Source organism: Phyllostomus discolor, chromosome 12, assembly GCF_004126475.2.
Source record: "Phyllostomus discolor isolate MPI-MPIP mPhyDis1 chromosome 12, mPhyDis1.pri.v3, whole genome shotgun sequence".
Lineage (NCBI taxonomy): Eukaryota > Metazoa > Chordata > Mammalia > Chiroptera > Phyllostomidae > Phyllostomus > Phyllostomus discolor.
In genome coordinates, this window is record NC_040914.2 from 41,844,659 (window position 1) to 41,859,783 (window position 15,125).

At 64.4% G+C, this 15,125-nt stretch overlaps 1 protein-coding gene across 3 annotated transcripts; it reads right to left on the bottom strand.

Moving 5' to 3' along the window:
- Positions 1 to 3,878: 3,878 nt before the first annotated feature.
- On the bottom strand, positions 3,879 to 14,631 carry MFGE8 (milk fat globule EGF and factor V/VIII domain containing). 3 transcript variants are annotated; one of them, XM_028502289.2, is made up of 9 exons: positions 14,433 to 14,631; positions 11,725 to 11,847; positions 11,214 to 11,345; positions 9,135 to 9,316; positions 8,628 to 8,783; positions 7,866 to 8,010; positions 5,857 to 6,041; positions 4,681 to 4,836; positions 3,879 to 4,562 (listed from the first exon to the last, which is right to left on the bottom strand). In XM_028502289.2, exons 1-9 carry the CDS (start codon positions 14,503 to 14,505, stop codon positions 4,425 to 4,427), a joined length of 1,290 nt encoding a protein of 429 aa, XP_028358090.1. In that variant the 5' UTR covers positions 14,506 to 14,631; the 3' UTR covers positions 3,879 to 4,424. The 3 variants fall into 3 exon arrangements, with proteins under 3 accessions (XP_028358090.1, XP_028358092.1, XP_035869048.1); XM_028502291.2 differs by lacking the exon at positions 14,433 to 14,631 and adding an exon at positions 14,036 to 14,347; XM_036013155.1 differs by lacking the exon at positions 11,725 to 11,847 and having other exon boundaries at positions 14,433 to 14,598.
- Positions 14,632 to 15,125: the final 494 nt, after the last annotated feature.

Here is a 15,125-nt window from a genome sequence, read left to right on the forward strand (position 1 = left end):
CGCTACCCGCCTGGGGACCCCTCCACACACCAGAATAAGCTGCACCCCAACGTGGAAGAAAGACGGAACCCCACCAGCCTTCAAGTTCCCCGGACACCAGCAGAGGGCAGCATTGCCCTTCGGGTGTTCAGCAGCGGGGAGGAATTTGACCTCGGAGACCCAGTTTAGACAAGGGTTACCAGAACTTTTGAAACCTCCGCCCCCGGAAAGTGGAAACTGGAAAGCGGAGGGCGGAGGTGACTCCTACCAGCCTTCCCAGCCTGCTGGGCCGTGCAGGGCCCGGAGAGGGGCCAGGGCGCCCCTCCTTCACCGGCTCCTGCAGCAGAGAGCAGGCGCACCCCCGAGGGTCCCCGAGGCCCGACCGCCGTCCGGGCCGGGTCACAGGCTGGCCACAGAGCTGAGGGAGTCCAACGACCCTGCTGTTTCCTCCCTGGCTGCTCACGAGCGCCAAATTTCTCCCAGAGCGACCCATATTCCACCCAGGGCTCTACCCTCCGTCCTTCCTGTCCCTTCGGTTCTCGCTGTCCCCAGGGCAGAAACCCCAGAAGACTGAGGTCTGAAACGATGGGCACCCATTGCATTTGTGCTGGGAGTGCAGGTCCGCCCGCCCGCGGGGTGTCCCCAGTGTGGCCCGGACTGAGTGGCGGACGGATGCCCCGGGGAAGAGCCAGCCCAGGGCGCGCTGTGCGATGTGGACGCGATGTGGACGCGATGGAAGGAGTCAGGCGGCCCCCAGTGGGGACGGGGCTGGACCGGGCGGTGGTCCCGGAGGCCCCAGGACGCCCCCGGCGGTGCCTCCTCGCAGTGCGCACGCGGACACAGCTTTCACCTCACGTGTGCCCCGGGCGCCCCCGCTGGTTTCTGCAGCCAAGGGCCTCTCAGCCCTCGCGCCTGGCCGCTACCCCAGGAGGCGTGCGGCCCGTGGGAGCCCCGGAGGCGGGAGGGAGGAAAGCACTGTCGCCCCACGGCTCCTCGATGCCCCAAGGGCTCAGGGGGCTTGGGTTTGAGGACGCGGGCTAGCCGGATTAAAGGAAACAGACGGATTGGGGTCCTCGAATGGCCAGAAAGGAAGCAGCTGAGGACAAACCCCCGAGCTCCCGCCGGGCCTGCCCCTTAAAGGAACACACGCCCCTTTCCCTACAGGGGTCGGGTCCAAAGGGAGGAGGTGCCACGGCCTCGAGCACGCTCCAGGCTGGAGACTGGCTGGGGACCACGTGCACACTGCGGGGCTGCTGGCGGAGGTGCGAAGGGAGTGTCCAGGAGCTGAGGCCGTCACATCTTGGGGAAGGAGGTGAGTGGGGGAATGGAGAGTCTGAGGGGGCAAATCCCATTAAGATGCTGTTGTTTGCCCTAAACCATGGAACTAAGCCAGGACAGCCCTCTGCAGGTGAAAGAGGAGGGAGGGTTCTGTATGCCTGCCTTTCCCCCCTCGAGACTGGCCATCCTGAAAACGCCGGCCACACCCTTCCGTGTCGGACACCCTCGTGGGTAGGTGGAGCTTGACTCAGTGGCCCTGGGGTCAGGAGAGGCACTGGCATCTGGGCAGCCACCTCCCAGGACGCCTGTCTGAACAGGGTGTTTTCTTTCCTGTCCAGACCCACAAGGGTCCCAGGCCGGGCAGTTTCCTCAGCAGAGAAGCCTAAAGCGAGCCATGGGGTCACTGAGCCCAGAGGATCCTCCTAAACACACCAACACAGCTCCATGCACGTGCTGACTTCCTGTGTGCGTTGCGCATGCGCGGCCGGGAGCCAATCAGAGCAGAGATGCGGGGACTGGCGGCTGGCCTGCGCGCAGAGAAGCCGGGCTTGATGGGCAATGGGGAGCCCGCGAGGAGATGACCGACCACGGTGTGCAGGATGGATTGGAAAGGGGGTAAATGGAAGTACCAACTAGGACACTCTTTTTTAAAAAATATTTTATAGCTCTGGCTGGCGTAGCTCAGTAGATTGAGCGTGGGCTGGGAACTAAAGTGTCCCAGGTTCGATTCCCAGCCAGGGTACATTCCTGGGTTGCAGGCCAGAACCCCCAGCAACCGCACATTGATGTTTCTCTCTCTCTTTCTCTCTCTCTCTCTCCCTCCCTTCCCTCTCTAAAAATAAATAAATAAGATCTTAAAAAAAAATTAAAAAAATATTTTATTTATTTTATTTTTAGAGAGGGAAGGGAAGGAAAAAGAGAGAAACATCAATGTGTGGTTGCTGGGGGCTGTGGCCTGCAACCCAGGCATGTGCCCTGACTGGGAATCGAACCTGCGACACTTTGGTTCGCAGCCCGCACTCAATCCACTGAGCTACACCAGCCAGGGCCCAACTAGGACACTCTTATAAGCATCTCTGAGGGGCCCAGCTTTGCCTAGGTGGTGTTCCTCGTATTATTTCTGAGGCTCCGGGGATTTCAGTAGATTGTCAAAGGTCATTTGGAGCCAGGCTGTCCAACTTCGGGGCCAGGGCCCCTAATCACCCCACTACATTTAAACCAGGACCAGAAAGGAGACTGGGCTCCAGGGAGGGGCAGGTCAACAAGCTGACAGCCACAGGTGTAGGGAGAGGGCCGGCCAGCCGGCCAGGGGAAGCCAGCTTTGTCACAGCAGAGTTTAATGTGCCAGCTGGAGGCGGCGCTGGCCAGCAGATGCATTCTCAGAGCTGGCCTTGGCGACTGCAGACGGGAATTTAAAAAAAGGGAATTTGTGGAGGTGATCTGTCAGTGCAGGAGGCTGCCCGGGGAGAGGAGCCAAGGACAGGAGGGGGGAGGGAAGAGGGGAGCCCAGTCCAGGGTCCCCCTCCAAGGCAGCGAACGTAAGCAGGAGGAGGGCCTGAAAGGTGGCGCAGGCTATTCCAGAGTCCCCGCGGGTCTCTGTGAGCGCTGCCCACCAGCCTACGTGGCTGGTCGCCTAGTGAGACGGGCCTCAGAAAACCTCCAACACCACAGACAGGGGCACACGAACAGATGGGATTGGAGCCGGTTCCCCTTCACAGGTGAGACTCCCGGGTTCTCTCCAGGATGCAGCCAGAACCGTCCCAGGGCAGAGCTTCGGGGCGAGGTGCCCCGCCACAGTGTGCTGGTTGGTGCCCAGGGGAGGCAGAGCAGGGCTGGGGGTGGGGACGCTCCCTGGAGGGAGTCCTGCGGCCAGCGGCCATCCAGAAAAGCTGACTGAACCGTGCAGCCCCACAGAGAGAGAGCTCTGAAACTGGAATGGGTGGGCCCAGGGACCCCCCGGCCCCTGCAGACCTCGGCCCGGGCTGCTTCTTCCATCCCTGCCCAGCCAAGGAGCCCTGGCACGGGTGGTTCTCTGGAAGCAATTGCCTCCAGACAGGTTCCCCTGGTTGGGCTCCAGCACCACCTGCCGCACCCTCCGCCGCACCCTCCCTTTGGCAGCCGGCTGGTGTACATCAGGGCGCGGCTCCCCAAGTTTGTCCCCAGAAACCTGCCTGTGTCACAAGGCCTGCAATGCTAGGGGGTCTCATTTGCCCCTTTTCCAGCTCATCAGTGTCCTCACTACAAGACTCCCCTTCCCCAGATCATCAGGCACCGGCCTGCACACACCCCCGCCATAGCCACATCCTGGTGGCCCCGGCCTGGGGGAGGGCTGGAGGGGACCCCTGGGGCGTTTCTCCCTGTCACGGAGCGAATATGCCGATGGCCTCTCAGAACCAGCGCACTCAGCAAGGGGGCCCTGCGCCCACTCAGCAGAGTGCTGCCCACCCCCTCCCCCGTGGGGTCCCCCAGGAGCCTCCTCCTTCCTCCAGCTGCGAAGCTATCTATAGCCCGGCGGCTGATGAGCCCTCGGGGGCTGTGGGAGGACAGAGGATGGAGGGCGGGGGGGCCAGCACAACACAAAGCCCGTTTCAACACAGCGACACTGGACCACACAGCAAGTGCTCTGGGGAGTGACATAAATATATTTTGGAAGCTGCCAGTGCTCTCGGGACCCCGGTGCCCACCCACGCCTCTCCACAGACCCGCCCCACCCCGTTCTGTCTTTCCGGGCTGCAGCACAGGGGGTCAGAGGGGCCTCTAGGGAGATGAGGTGGGAGTGGCCACAGGCCAGGCACAGCACAGAGAGTGGCAGCGTCACCCCTCAGGGCCTGGTGGGAGGGCTGTGATCTCCAGCCCGGCCCCGCAGGGCCAGGGGGACGGGGTGGGGGTGGGGCGGGCTATGGAGGACACAGAGGTGCAGGTAGCCCACACCCCGGCCTCGCTCTTCCTTGTCCGTCCCAGACCTACTACTGCGCTCCCACCGCGTGCGGGCTGGGTGCCGAGGGCAGGTGGGAGGTGAGGCGTGAGGACAGAGGGAGGGACAGGTGACAGGGGCCCCCGCCAGGCACTACAATCAGGAGGGGGGTGGGTGGAGGAGGGGGCAGCAGGTCCACGGAAGGTCAGGGGGCGGGAAGGGGCAGCTGCCCCGGCCACCGGAGCCAGACCCACTAACAGCCCAGCAGCTCCACGCGCAGGGTGATGCGGTTGTGCCAGGACACGGGCAGGATGCGCACGAAGCGGGCCAGGAAGGGCGTCTCAAACACGTTCTTCTTGTGGGAGTTGTTGTCCAGGTTGCCTGGGAAGACCTGGGGGCGGAGAGGGCGTCAGGAGGACCCCCGAGCAGGCCCGCCCACCCAGAGTCCCAGGCCCGACGCGCAGGGCACCCCCCAAGTGGCACGGGGCGGGCAGCAGACAGACACTCACCTTGCTCTCTTCGGCCCCCTCGTCCTTGTACTCGGTCCAGGTCAAGCCATCGTCACTGTAGGCCACCTTGTAGGCTGCCACATACTGGATGTGGCCGAAGTCTCGGGCCCCCTGCGTGATGATGCCGGTCACCTGTTTCTGGGAGCCCAAGTCGATCTACAGGGGAAACAAAACAAACAAACAAACAAACAAACAAAAACCACTGCATTTTCTTTGCTTGGACCCTTTCCAGTGCAGTGGGAAAAGGCAGACACCCAGAGACGTGAACTGCAGTTTGGGAAAGGCTACTTCACTTGGCAGGGCCTCAGTTTCCTCATCAATAAAATGGGCATAAATACCACCGACTGTCGGACCAGACACAGTGAGGCAATGTGGGGCAGCAGAGCTCCGACTTCGGAGCCTGGGCCCTGGCCGACCCCTCCCTGCCCCCGAGGCCCCCTGCAGGCCCGCCCTCAGCCTGACCTTGTCCCCAGGAGCCCAAAAGCCTGGCAGCTCCTCACGGAAGCCGGCTCCACAGGCTGATGCTGTGTTCCCTGGGGCCCAGAGACAGACACTCTGGCCCCAGAGTCCCTGACCACCCTGGGTGGCCAGCCACCCGCCCCTGTGCGGGCAGCCTCGAGGCCCAGGGGGCAAACTCAACGCGCCGCCAAGCAGCAGGCACGCCTGGGCAGGTCCTCACCCTGCCAGGACCCGGCTTCCTCCCGTGGAACCCGAGTGGAGCCCCTGGGGTTCCGAGATTCGCTTGTGTTTCCCAGTGTTGGCCGAGGGCGTCCCCTGGGGCGTCTCAGACACCGAGTCAGAGAGCACGTGCTCTGTGCTCCGGAAGGGAGGTCCCGAGGTGCCTGTCTCAGGTGTCCCTCCTCCACCCGGGCCTGCTGTCTGTCCGTGGGCCCGGCCTTGTCACCCTGTGCCGGCCAGTGGAGGTGGCTCTCCCCCCCCCCCCCCCCCCCCCCCGACACACACACACTCACACGCCCTTCCTCCATCCAAAGCAGCACTCAGCATCCCCCTCCGCCTTGGAATTACAGAATGGGGAGGAAGGTGGGGCACTTGGCAGGAAGAAAGGGAAAAAACAAGGCTCTTCGGAAATTCCCTCCTGGGGAGCAGAAGCCTGGGCCGTGAGGAGGTCAAAGAGCGGGCGGCCCCACCCGATCCCGCCCAAGGGGCCGGGCCCACCTGCAGCCACTCGGAGGCAGAGTTTCTCTCCGCAGTCCAGGCGTTGAACTTGCCCTGCTTGTCCAGCCGCGCGTAGAAGGGGTACCAGCTGAAGGAGTTCACGCCCCAGGTCTTGTAGGTGCTGGAGGCTGTGATCTGCGCGTCGGAGATGGTGTAGTCCTTCAGGCCCAGGGGCTCGGAGCATCCTGCCAACAGGGGGGCTGTCACTCAGATCTGGGGTCCACGGCCCCCCAGGGGTTCGAGCACAAGGCGACACGGGAGAGAGAGCTGTGTGGATCCGACCAGCCCCTGACATCCTCTCGGACGCCAGCCAGAAGCTCCTGCGTTTTAGAGCCAAACCACCCTCCTTCCTCACTGCCCGCCCCACCCACTGCTCCCTGCAGCCGGCTGCCCTCAGCTCCCACCCCCACCGCCTGACATGTCTCCTTGGCACCAGGGCAGGCCCTGATCCACCGCTTCCTACCCTCCTTCAAGGCCTGACTTGTGAGACACCTCCTCCAAGAAGCCTGCCCTGACTACCTCCCCTGGGCAGGACCTGTCCCTCCTCTAGACAGATGGCATGTCCTCTATCGCTGCTACGGCACTGCTGAGTCCTGGGATTATCGTCCAGCACGTGAAGAACAACCCTCTCATTGACTCAGTGCTTACTTCAGGCATTTATCTACCACCCAGAGACCTGAACAAAGAGACTGGCACCCCCGTTTCACAGATGAGCAAACTGAGGCCGAGAGACAACCGCTGTGCCAGGTCACACACACAAGCCCCTGATCGCCACACTGTGACATCACCCCCACCGTCCACACGCCCACCCGGGGCCGTGCTACCTAGTGCAGGCCCATCGGAGAGCGGGGCTCCAGCAGGCGGGAGTCAGAGCCGGAAGAACTCCCCCCTCCCCCAGCCCCCTTCATTCTGGCCTTCACCACGCTGCTATCTGTGTCTCTGGCTTTCTTTTGTTCTTCTTTTTCCTTTTCTTTTCCTTCCTTCTTCTTTTTCTTCTTCTTTTTTTTTTTAACTTAATCCCTTCACCTTTTTCACCCAGAAAGCAATTCCTTAACTTCCCACTTAAATGATTAGGCTCAAAATGTTGGCAGTGGCCCTTGGAGCTCATACTATAAAACACAAAAAGACTCAACCCAGCCAGGCACACAGAACTCGGCTCTGAGTGCTCCTGGGTGGTGTGGGAAGTGGGAGCCCAGGGAGAAGGGCCTCAGAGGGCAAAGGGGGCACAGAGGGTGCGCGGGTCTTGGTAAGATGAGCAAGGCAGAGAGTGCGATCCCCGCTCTGCGGTCTGCCCTCCAGTTCCGCCAGTGGCCAGCAGGTGGCACTGTGGCTGCAGAAAGAGGGAGCTGCTTGGTAGATCGCAGCTGGCACCCTGACCACGGGCCCCCCACCCCCAACCCGGACCCTCCCACCCGGTGAGTTCTTCCTGGCTCAAAGGAAACCTGTCCCTTTCTGGTCCCCCATTCCTCCCTCTGGGGCTGTCTCTGGCCACGGCAGTAGGAAGCGCCAGCTCCAGCCCTGCGACCCTGGAAGCCCCATGGTTCTCTTCCCTGCAGGCAACTGGAGGTTGGGGGCGGGGAGAGGAGCAAAGACCCAGATGGGTGGGTGTTCGAAGCCCTGGGATCTATACCAAGTTTTAATACCTACAAGCTGCGCGCCCTTGATACATAATTTATCCGGGCCCCGCCGCGCTCACTCATTCACCAAGCATTTCCCCGGGCTCTGGGAATGACAGCCAGCCCAGCCCCCTGCTCCCCCGGAGCTGACATCTGCCCGACAGCACGAACCTTACGTGCTCCAGGAGCTCGCGGCACCGATGAGAATAGGTGAAAAAATACTTCGAAAAGGGAAGCGGTGTCTCTCTCGCTCTCTACCCGCCGGAATGCCGTGGGTCGGCAGAGAGAGAGCGCCTGGGCAGGGCTGGGGGGTCCCTCTGGGGTGCGGGGGCCCGGCTGAGAAGGGAGGCTGTGCAGAGGCTGGACCACAGCACCCCCCCCACCCGCACTCACCGTTCAGCTCACAGCCGAGGAGCTCGAAGCGCAGGGTGCAGCTCCAGTGGCAGGTCACCGGCACCAGCCGCACGTACTGTGCCTCCAGGGGGGTGTCCAGCATGTTGGTCCTCAGGCCGTTGTTGTCCACGTTGCCCACAAATATCTGGGAGGAGGACGAGGCAGGTTGGGGGAATGGTCAGCGTGGGCAGGCCCCTTCTCCTCTGGCCCGAGGGGCGGGGGAGGGGGCTGAGCAGAACCACCAGGGGCTCGGCCCGCCTCCTGCCCCCACCCGCCGTCCTCGACAACCCAGGGTCCCCTGGCCCCACCTTCCCGGGTCATCGGTGCCTGGGCATAAACCAACCTCTCTGTCACACGGGGCCACCTGCAAGTCACAGGGTGCCTCTGTGCAGATCAGGAGAAGGCACCTGACTGTGGCGATTTTCCCACAACACATGACGTCTACGGCGTCCTGGCGCTGGGTGCGAGCTGCACTGCCATGCACGGGGGGGGGGGGGGGGGGGGGGTGCAGGCTCAGCCCCACCCCCAACCCTCGGCCACCCTCAACGGGCCTCTGGAGCTCTCTGAGTCTCACGATCCCCATCGATAAAGTGGGGCCATTACTTGTGACCACAGCTCACGGAACACTCTGGGCTTCCCTGTCTCTGGGGACCAGGCTGCACCTGAAGAGCCAGCTCTCGGCCATCCACCTAGGGCACCCTCACCCCGCCGGGGGCCCTCAAACAACACCGCAGCCCCCCCTTAGGGCCCATGTGGCCTCACCTTGTCTCCAAAGCCCCCGTCCACCTGGACGAACTCGAACTTCCTCCCGTTGAGGCTGTACGCCACCTTGAAAGTCTTCACGTACTCGGCGCTGCCCGCGCGACTGGCGCCCTGCGTTACCACGCCTGTCACCCGCATCTTCCGCATCAGGTTCACCTGGTCCCAGATGGGCGGGCAGGACACTTACAGCTCCCTCGTCCCTTGTGCCCCCTCCCCTGCCCCACCCGGAGAAGGGATAAAGCAGGCAGGACAAGGGTCCCCACCCCGGAGGCCTCGCCCAGTGCAGACAGGCCCTGCACAGCCTGGGTCCGCCCCCCGCCCCAACCACCCATTCCAGGCCCCCCCAGGCTGCCCTCCATCAGACACTTCATCTGAGGGAACCTGCTTGCTGCTTTGCTACAGGGACCCCCATATGAACCCTCCCATGGTGGCCCCCAAAGGCAGGCACGCCGTTGCCCCTGCTCCCCTCCCACCGCGCCACCCACTCTGGGGCTGTCCCCTCCTCACCTGGATCCAGGGCTTCTTATCGTAGTTGCTGGCTGTCCAGGCGTTGACGATGCCCGAGCGGTGCAGGCGGGCCAGCTCCGGGGCCCAGCGCTGCAGACCCATAAAGCCCAAGAGCATGGACGAGGCGGAGATCTGCCAGTTGGCAATGGCCCCGGTCTCCATGCCCAGCGGCATTCTGCAGACTGCAGGGAGGGAGGGGGGTGGCAGTCGGCTGGCCCCCCGAGCAGGTGGGGCCCGGAGGACAAGAGATGCAGACGGTGGGGTCCCCGCCGAGGGCCCAGGGCAGAGAGCACAGAGGGACACGGTGGCCCCAGAGGAGACCCCAGGAGGAGGTGGTGAGGGGGAGGCCGGCGGGCAGAGTCTCGGGGCAGGACCCAGGCCTGTACACATGACCCGGCCGTGACGGCAGCCTCCGCCAGGAGGGCCACCAAGCCCAGCCCCGCCCTGGCTGCCCAGGATGGCCCTGGGAGGAGCGGCCCCTCAGTAAGGCCATAGCACATCTGTGTGGGGTTTTCTAGAATCCCACACAGCAGGGGTTTCCTGGGTGGGGCGTGAAGGCCACTCTGTGTTCTCTTGGACCCTCTGCCCTGTCCACCTGCCGGTCCTGACCCAGCCACTGGGAAGCTGCCCCTGACCAAGGCCCCCGTCACCCTCACCATCACCCCAGCAATGCGGTCGGAGGGGGAGGGGTGGGGGGAGCCATTCTCCTGGCCCCCAGGCAGAGAACCCAGTGGCAGCGGCAGATGGCCCTCCTGCCCTCCCCGGGCTCATGCAGGGACAGTGAGGTGTGAGTGGGGCTGGACGCTGGAGCCCAGAGCTGGCCAGCGGCCGGGTGGAGATCTCAACCAGGTCTGGCCTGTCCTCACGCCCCATGTGTCCGCACCTGAGGGCCCCAGCGCGCATTCTCTAAGCCCGTGGGACCCTTGTGGGCTCCCGGGAAACACAGCGCATACCGCGAAGGGGCCGAGAAGGTCTCTCCGAGGGGCTGTTCTGCCTCTGTGGTCGCCTCCTGCCTCTGCCCCAGGTGCCACCAGCCAGGAGGCTAGGTGGGTACTTCCACCTCGGGCACACCCATGGTTACCCCGGCTCCCAGCTCAGTAATTAGAGGGCCCACCTGGCTGTCGGCTTTGGTGAGCCCCCCGCCATACCCCTCCCACACATCGCTCCACCCAGGGCATCCAACACACTGGCCTCAGCCCAGGGCCCCGGCTCCCAGCCAGCTGGCCCAGGCCTCCCTCCCCCTTCTGGAGGTCAGCAGGGTCCCCAAATCTGCCTGAGGAGAACTGCCTGCACCCTCGGCCTGAGACACTCAGTGAGAGGCCCAAAAGCCCGCAAAAATCTGCCCCCCCCGCCCCCCCCAACACCTGGCCCTGGGCCTGGCTGCGGGCTTTCCAGGAGAGCCCTGGTCTGGGGGGAGGGACTCCCGCTCGGCTGGGAGAGAGGACGCTGAGAGCCACGACCGCGGGCAGCGTCAGCTGGGCACCGTCCCAGGGCCATTCTGAGGCTGTGGCCAGGGGATGACCGAGCAGGCCAGCCAGGCCAGGCCAGTCAGCCCCTCTGCACAAGCCCGGCCCCTGACCGCTGGCTGGGAGGGGAGGGCCCGCCAGACCAGGCCCCTCTCCCTGCTCGCCAACCTCTGCCGGGGCCGCAGGCCACACGTGGGCCGGGAGCCGTCCCACCCCGGGACTCGAGCCTCCTGTACTGACCCCCTGGGCCCCAAAAGGTCAACGTGTTTGTTTTCCCCTCTTGGTAGAAAAACCCCAAGACTTGACCCTCATGCTATTTGTCTGGTTCACGGGGCCCCAGGCAACAGCACCGACGGGACTGCAGGGGCCCCCATCACCCTCAGGGACATCAGGCCCGGCCTGCAGCCCCAGCAGAGAGGGCCAGGCAGAAAGAAGCCAGGGGAGCAACCACGGAACCCTGGCCAGTCCCTAGCCTCACTGGGGCTCGGCCCCACCTCCGTCTCCCCAGGAAGCCCTGACGCAGGAGTAAGGCCAGACTCCGCCCGGCTGCCAGGACTGCAGCCCGGGGCTGTGCACCCGCCCCCCAAGCATGCCCCCCCCACCAGATGCTCACCGGTCTCACAGTGGATGCCTGTGTAGCCTTGCGAGCACTTGCAGATGTACTGTCTGAAGACATCCCCGCGCTGTGACTCATCAGTCACCTGGCATTCGGCATCGTGGTGGCAGGGGTTTGGGAAACAGGCACCTGGGGAGGAGGAGGCAGGTGGGATGTGCAGGTGATCAGGAAGGAGCTGGGGACCTAGCCCAAAAGGACCCACTGCCCAAACTCAACCCACTGCCCATCTCCCTCCACCATCCCCTCCCCCCACCCCCGACTCTGCCTGATGGAGCCCAGGCCAGCCTGGCGCCAGGGTCGTCGTGTGTAGGTGCATCCGCCCCCCCCAAAGGAAGCACCCAGCTTTTCAAGTGGCTCGGGAGCTTCCGGGCCAATGCTGGCTGACAATGGACAGCTACCGGGGACACTGTCCCCTTCAGGACAGGCCAGGCCAGTAGTAGCTCCACCCGGCAGCCTGGGCCGACACTGGAGCGAGAGGTGGGTGGCGGGCGCAGCCCGGGGCGGGTACCTGTCTCAGTCTCATTGCAGGTGAGGCCCGAGAAGCCTTCGGGGCAGAGGCAGTAGGAGGGGAGGTTGTGCTGGCCCACCAGGCAGGTCCCACCGTTCAGGCACTCGGGTTCACACAAGTCACCTGTGGGGGCAGCTCTGGCTCAGGACAATTCGTTCATGCAATAAACATTAGGGGGGGAGGGGCAACTACCAGGAACGTGCGAGCTGGGCCCCCCAGACAGAGAAATCAGGCGTCGTCCGGGCCTCAAGAAGCCTCAGGAAAGAGACGGACAATTCAACGGGAGCGACAGGCACCGTGCGCTCCGACAGAAGCCTGCACGAGGGGCCCCTGGAAGTGTGGTTTGTGCCGAGGAAGCTGCGGTTCCGCCGAGGAGGGGACAGGCGCGCTGGCCTGCGAGGCAGAGTGGGAGCGTGCCACGCTGAGGAGGGAAGAACACTCTAGAGAAGAGCAGCCGCAGAGAGCGTGGCGTGCTGGGAGAACAGGAAGACGTAGCTGGACAGGGCGGCCGGGGCCAGACGTCGGGGCCAGTGAGAATGACAGGGTCAGACTTTTCCACCTGCCGACCAGGGGACCAGGGGCTCATGACCTTCTCTCCTCCTCCCCACCACGGTCTGCCAGGAAAAAACATGCCAGACATTCATTCCCGCGCCTGAGGCGGGAAGGCGGGACCTGGCTCCACGTCGGAGAAGGGAGCTGTCATCTGTGGAGATGGGACCCCGCTCGCCTGGGCTGGGGAGGCGTTTTGTGGCGACGCAAAGATCCCTCCGGCTGCTGGGGGGAAGCGGGACAGGACAGGACCGGGGAGGCGGGAGTCAGGACAGCTTCAGGAAGGCCGCCCCAGGCCTCTGGGCGAGAGGGAGCCAGGAGGAGGAGAGAGGAGGACAGGCGGACTGGAGAAAGGCTGGGCCAGGCCCTCGGAGGTGGAAGGAGGGCTGGCGGACATCACAGCTTCCGGCCGGGGGCCTCCTGGGGGACCGGTGTGGGCTGCTTCCCAGGGCCCTCGGCCCTGTGACCGAGGTGAGCCTGGCGCAGGAGGGTCCCCTGACCTCAGTGTCCCTGAGAGCTGCCCCAGACTCCACACCCGCGTGGGGCCACACGTGAGAAACATCTTTTCTTCCCCGCAGTTTCGCCACGCCGGGCTGGAGGGCACCCCAGAGACCCCAAAGCCCCAGAGCTGGGTCTGGGCTCCGGGGAAGGGAGTACCGTTACTGAGCAATGGAGCCCTCAGAACTCCACCGCGGCGCGGGCCTCAGGAGCTTAGGCGGCTCCCTCCAGAAGAGCTATTAGTCACTGGCTTTAAATAGCAGATTAATCCCCTCGCCTGACCTGGCTGACGGTGGCTCAGGCCCCGGAGTTTTGGGAATGTCCAGTGTCCTGGGCTCCTATCCCAGCAAGGTCCGAAGGCGGATCCTCCTCCTCCTCCTCCCAAAAGCACCCCACCCCAAACTGCTCCAGGGCAGAGCGGTCCAGCGAGGGGGGGGGGGAGGGAAAGGTGTCCCTTCCTGGCCGGCCTTAGGCTGACTCACCTGTGCGCAGCGGTAGCCTGGGTGCTTCCCCTTCCCAGGAAAAGCCTGATTGGTCCCTTACTTAACCACACTTGGGATTTCAGGATCCTACCCTCTGGGCAGATTTCACCAGGGACATTTCATCAAGGCTCGGGCCGCAGGGACTGAGAGGAAGGGAAAGGGACAAGACCCAGCCGCCTCTCGGGGCCTCCGGGAGAGCCACCAGCTCCCCAGTGCGGGGGAGTCTGGAGTGCCCTTAGAGGCTTCCGCTAGGGGCGGGGGTCAGGCAGTCTCAGGGCGCAGGGCCAGGCCTCCGCGGGGCTCCACCCCCTCCCTCGCTTCAGTCAATGCTGCTTCCATGAGAAAACGATGGAGGGGGTGCCCGAGGAGTCCCTATCACCCTTCCACCCCCTTTTCCCAGCCCCGGAGGGGGCCCGCGTGGCCCCACCATGAAGGGGATGGGGCATCCCCCGGACCCCGCCTGCTGCTGGAGGCCCGCGCTGCTGGGAGGCCTCCTGGGCGGGGGAGGAGGCCCAGGGATGATACTGCACAGCAGGCCAAGGCCGCGGAAGGAGTCGGGAGCCGCAGCGGGAGGCAGCCCGCTTCCAAGCTCTTCTCCAGGCTCCGTAGACTCCTCCGGGGCCCCATCCAGAGCCTCCCATCCCACCGGCTCCCCAGCCCTCCCTCCCCTTGGCCACTGGACATGAGCGCGGGCGGAAACGGACCGGCGACCAGGGCGGGCAAGGGACTCGCGGGAGAAAGTTGGCTGAAGACCTATCAGCGCAAGAGTCGTAGAAACTTACGGTGGGGAAGGCGCCCGCGAGTCTGTCCCAGTCCAGTGGCCTCACTTTACAGGTGGGAAAAGAGGGGCCCTACACAGCGGATTCCTTCGTGATGGGTAAGCCACCTCCGTGGGGATGCCCGGCTGTCACCCAGTGTCCCGAGCCACCGCCCAACGCTCTAGCCTCTCTCGCCGGCCAAACTTTCCACCTCCCCGGGGCAGAGACAGCGGGAGAGACCGAAGGAGAGACGGAGCACAGCCACCGGGGCGCAGCCCGGGGAGTCGCCCCTCTGCCCTGCCGGGCCCGGCGGCGACTCTCCGCCCAAGTTTGTCAACAGTGGAGGTGGAGGCAGGGCGCCGCACCGAACTTCCCAGCGCAGAGGAGGGGCGAGAGCGCGGAGGGCGGCGCGATCACTCACCGGAGCCAGCGGAGACGCCGGAGGCGCAGAGCAGCACGCCGCAGAGCGCCGCCAGCAGGCGGGGGCCCGGCATGCTGAGGGTAGTCAGGCTGCTGAACTAGGTGTGCGTCTGGGATCGCGCTGTGCAGACCGCGGGGCTCTCACTGCTGCTCCTGGACAGGAATAAATCGGGCCGCGTTGCACCTCCCACTGGCCCACGTGCTCCGCCCAGGCTGCCTGCGGGAGGCGGACTCGGGGCGGGGCTGCACGCCCGAGTGAACCGGACCGAGGGTCCCCGCCTCCCGCCTCCTGCCGGGCCACGCCCCGCATCGCCACGGGGGCCGGGAACCAAGCCCCCAATTCTAAGCAGGCTAGACAGGGAAGGGCTCAGATGGAGTTGTTTGGGTTTTAGTAGTTGTTTTTCTTTATTTTAGACTTAAACAGCTAAATTTTATTCATCATAATGAGATGTACAAGCACAATGAGCACGGAGTACCCGGCTTCGCTTATCAGACGGGCGAGCATCGAAGTCTCGGAGCGCGTCGCCAGGGCCAGGCGGCGGGGAACAGGCCCCAGCACGCTCGGCGGGAGGGAGTGTGGATGAGCTCAGCTCCCGGGAGCGGCTTGGTCAGACCCGTCAAAGTGACAAGGGCTGAGACCATGAGACCTGGCGAGCCCACTCGCAGGAATTCATCCCACAGAAACGCACGTGTG

What these genes read in the sequence shown, in the direction of transcription:
- MFGE8 (XM_028502289.2), bottom strand. Translation starts at nt 14,505, where the DNA reads ATGCCGGGCCCCCGCCTGCTGGCGGCGCTCTGCGGCGTGCTGCTCTGC. An exon ending in CGGCGTCTCCGCTGGCTCCG is followed by an intron (nt 11,848 to 14,432) that starts GTGAGTGATCGC and finishes CTGCCCCCACAG; the next exon opens with GTGACTTGTGTGAACCCGAG. An exon ending in AGGGGGCCGAAGAGAGCAAG is followed by an intron (nt 4,563 to 4,680) that starts GTGAGTGTCTGT and finishes CTCCGCCCCCAG; the next exon opens with GTCTTCCCAGGCAACCTGGA.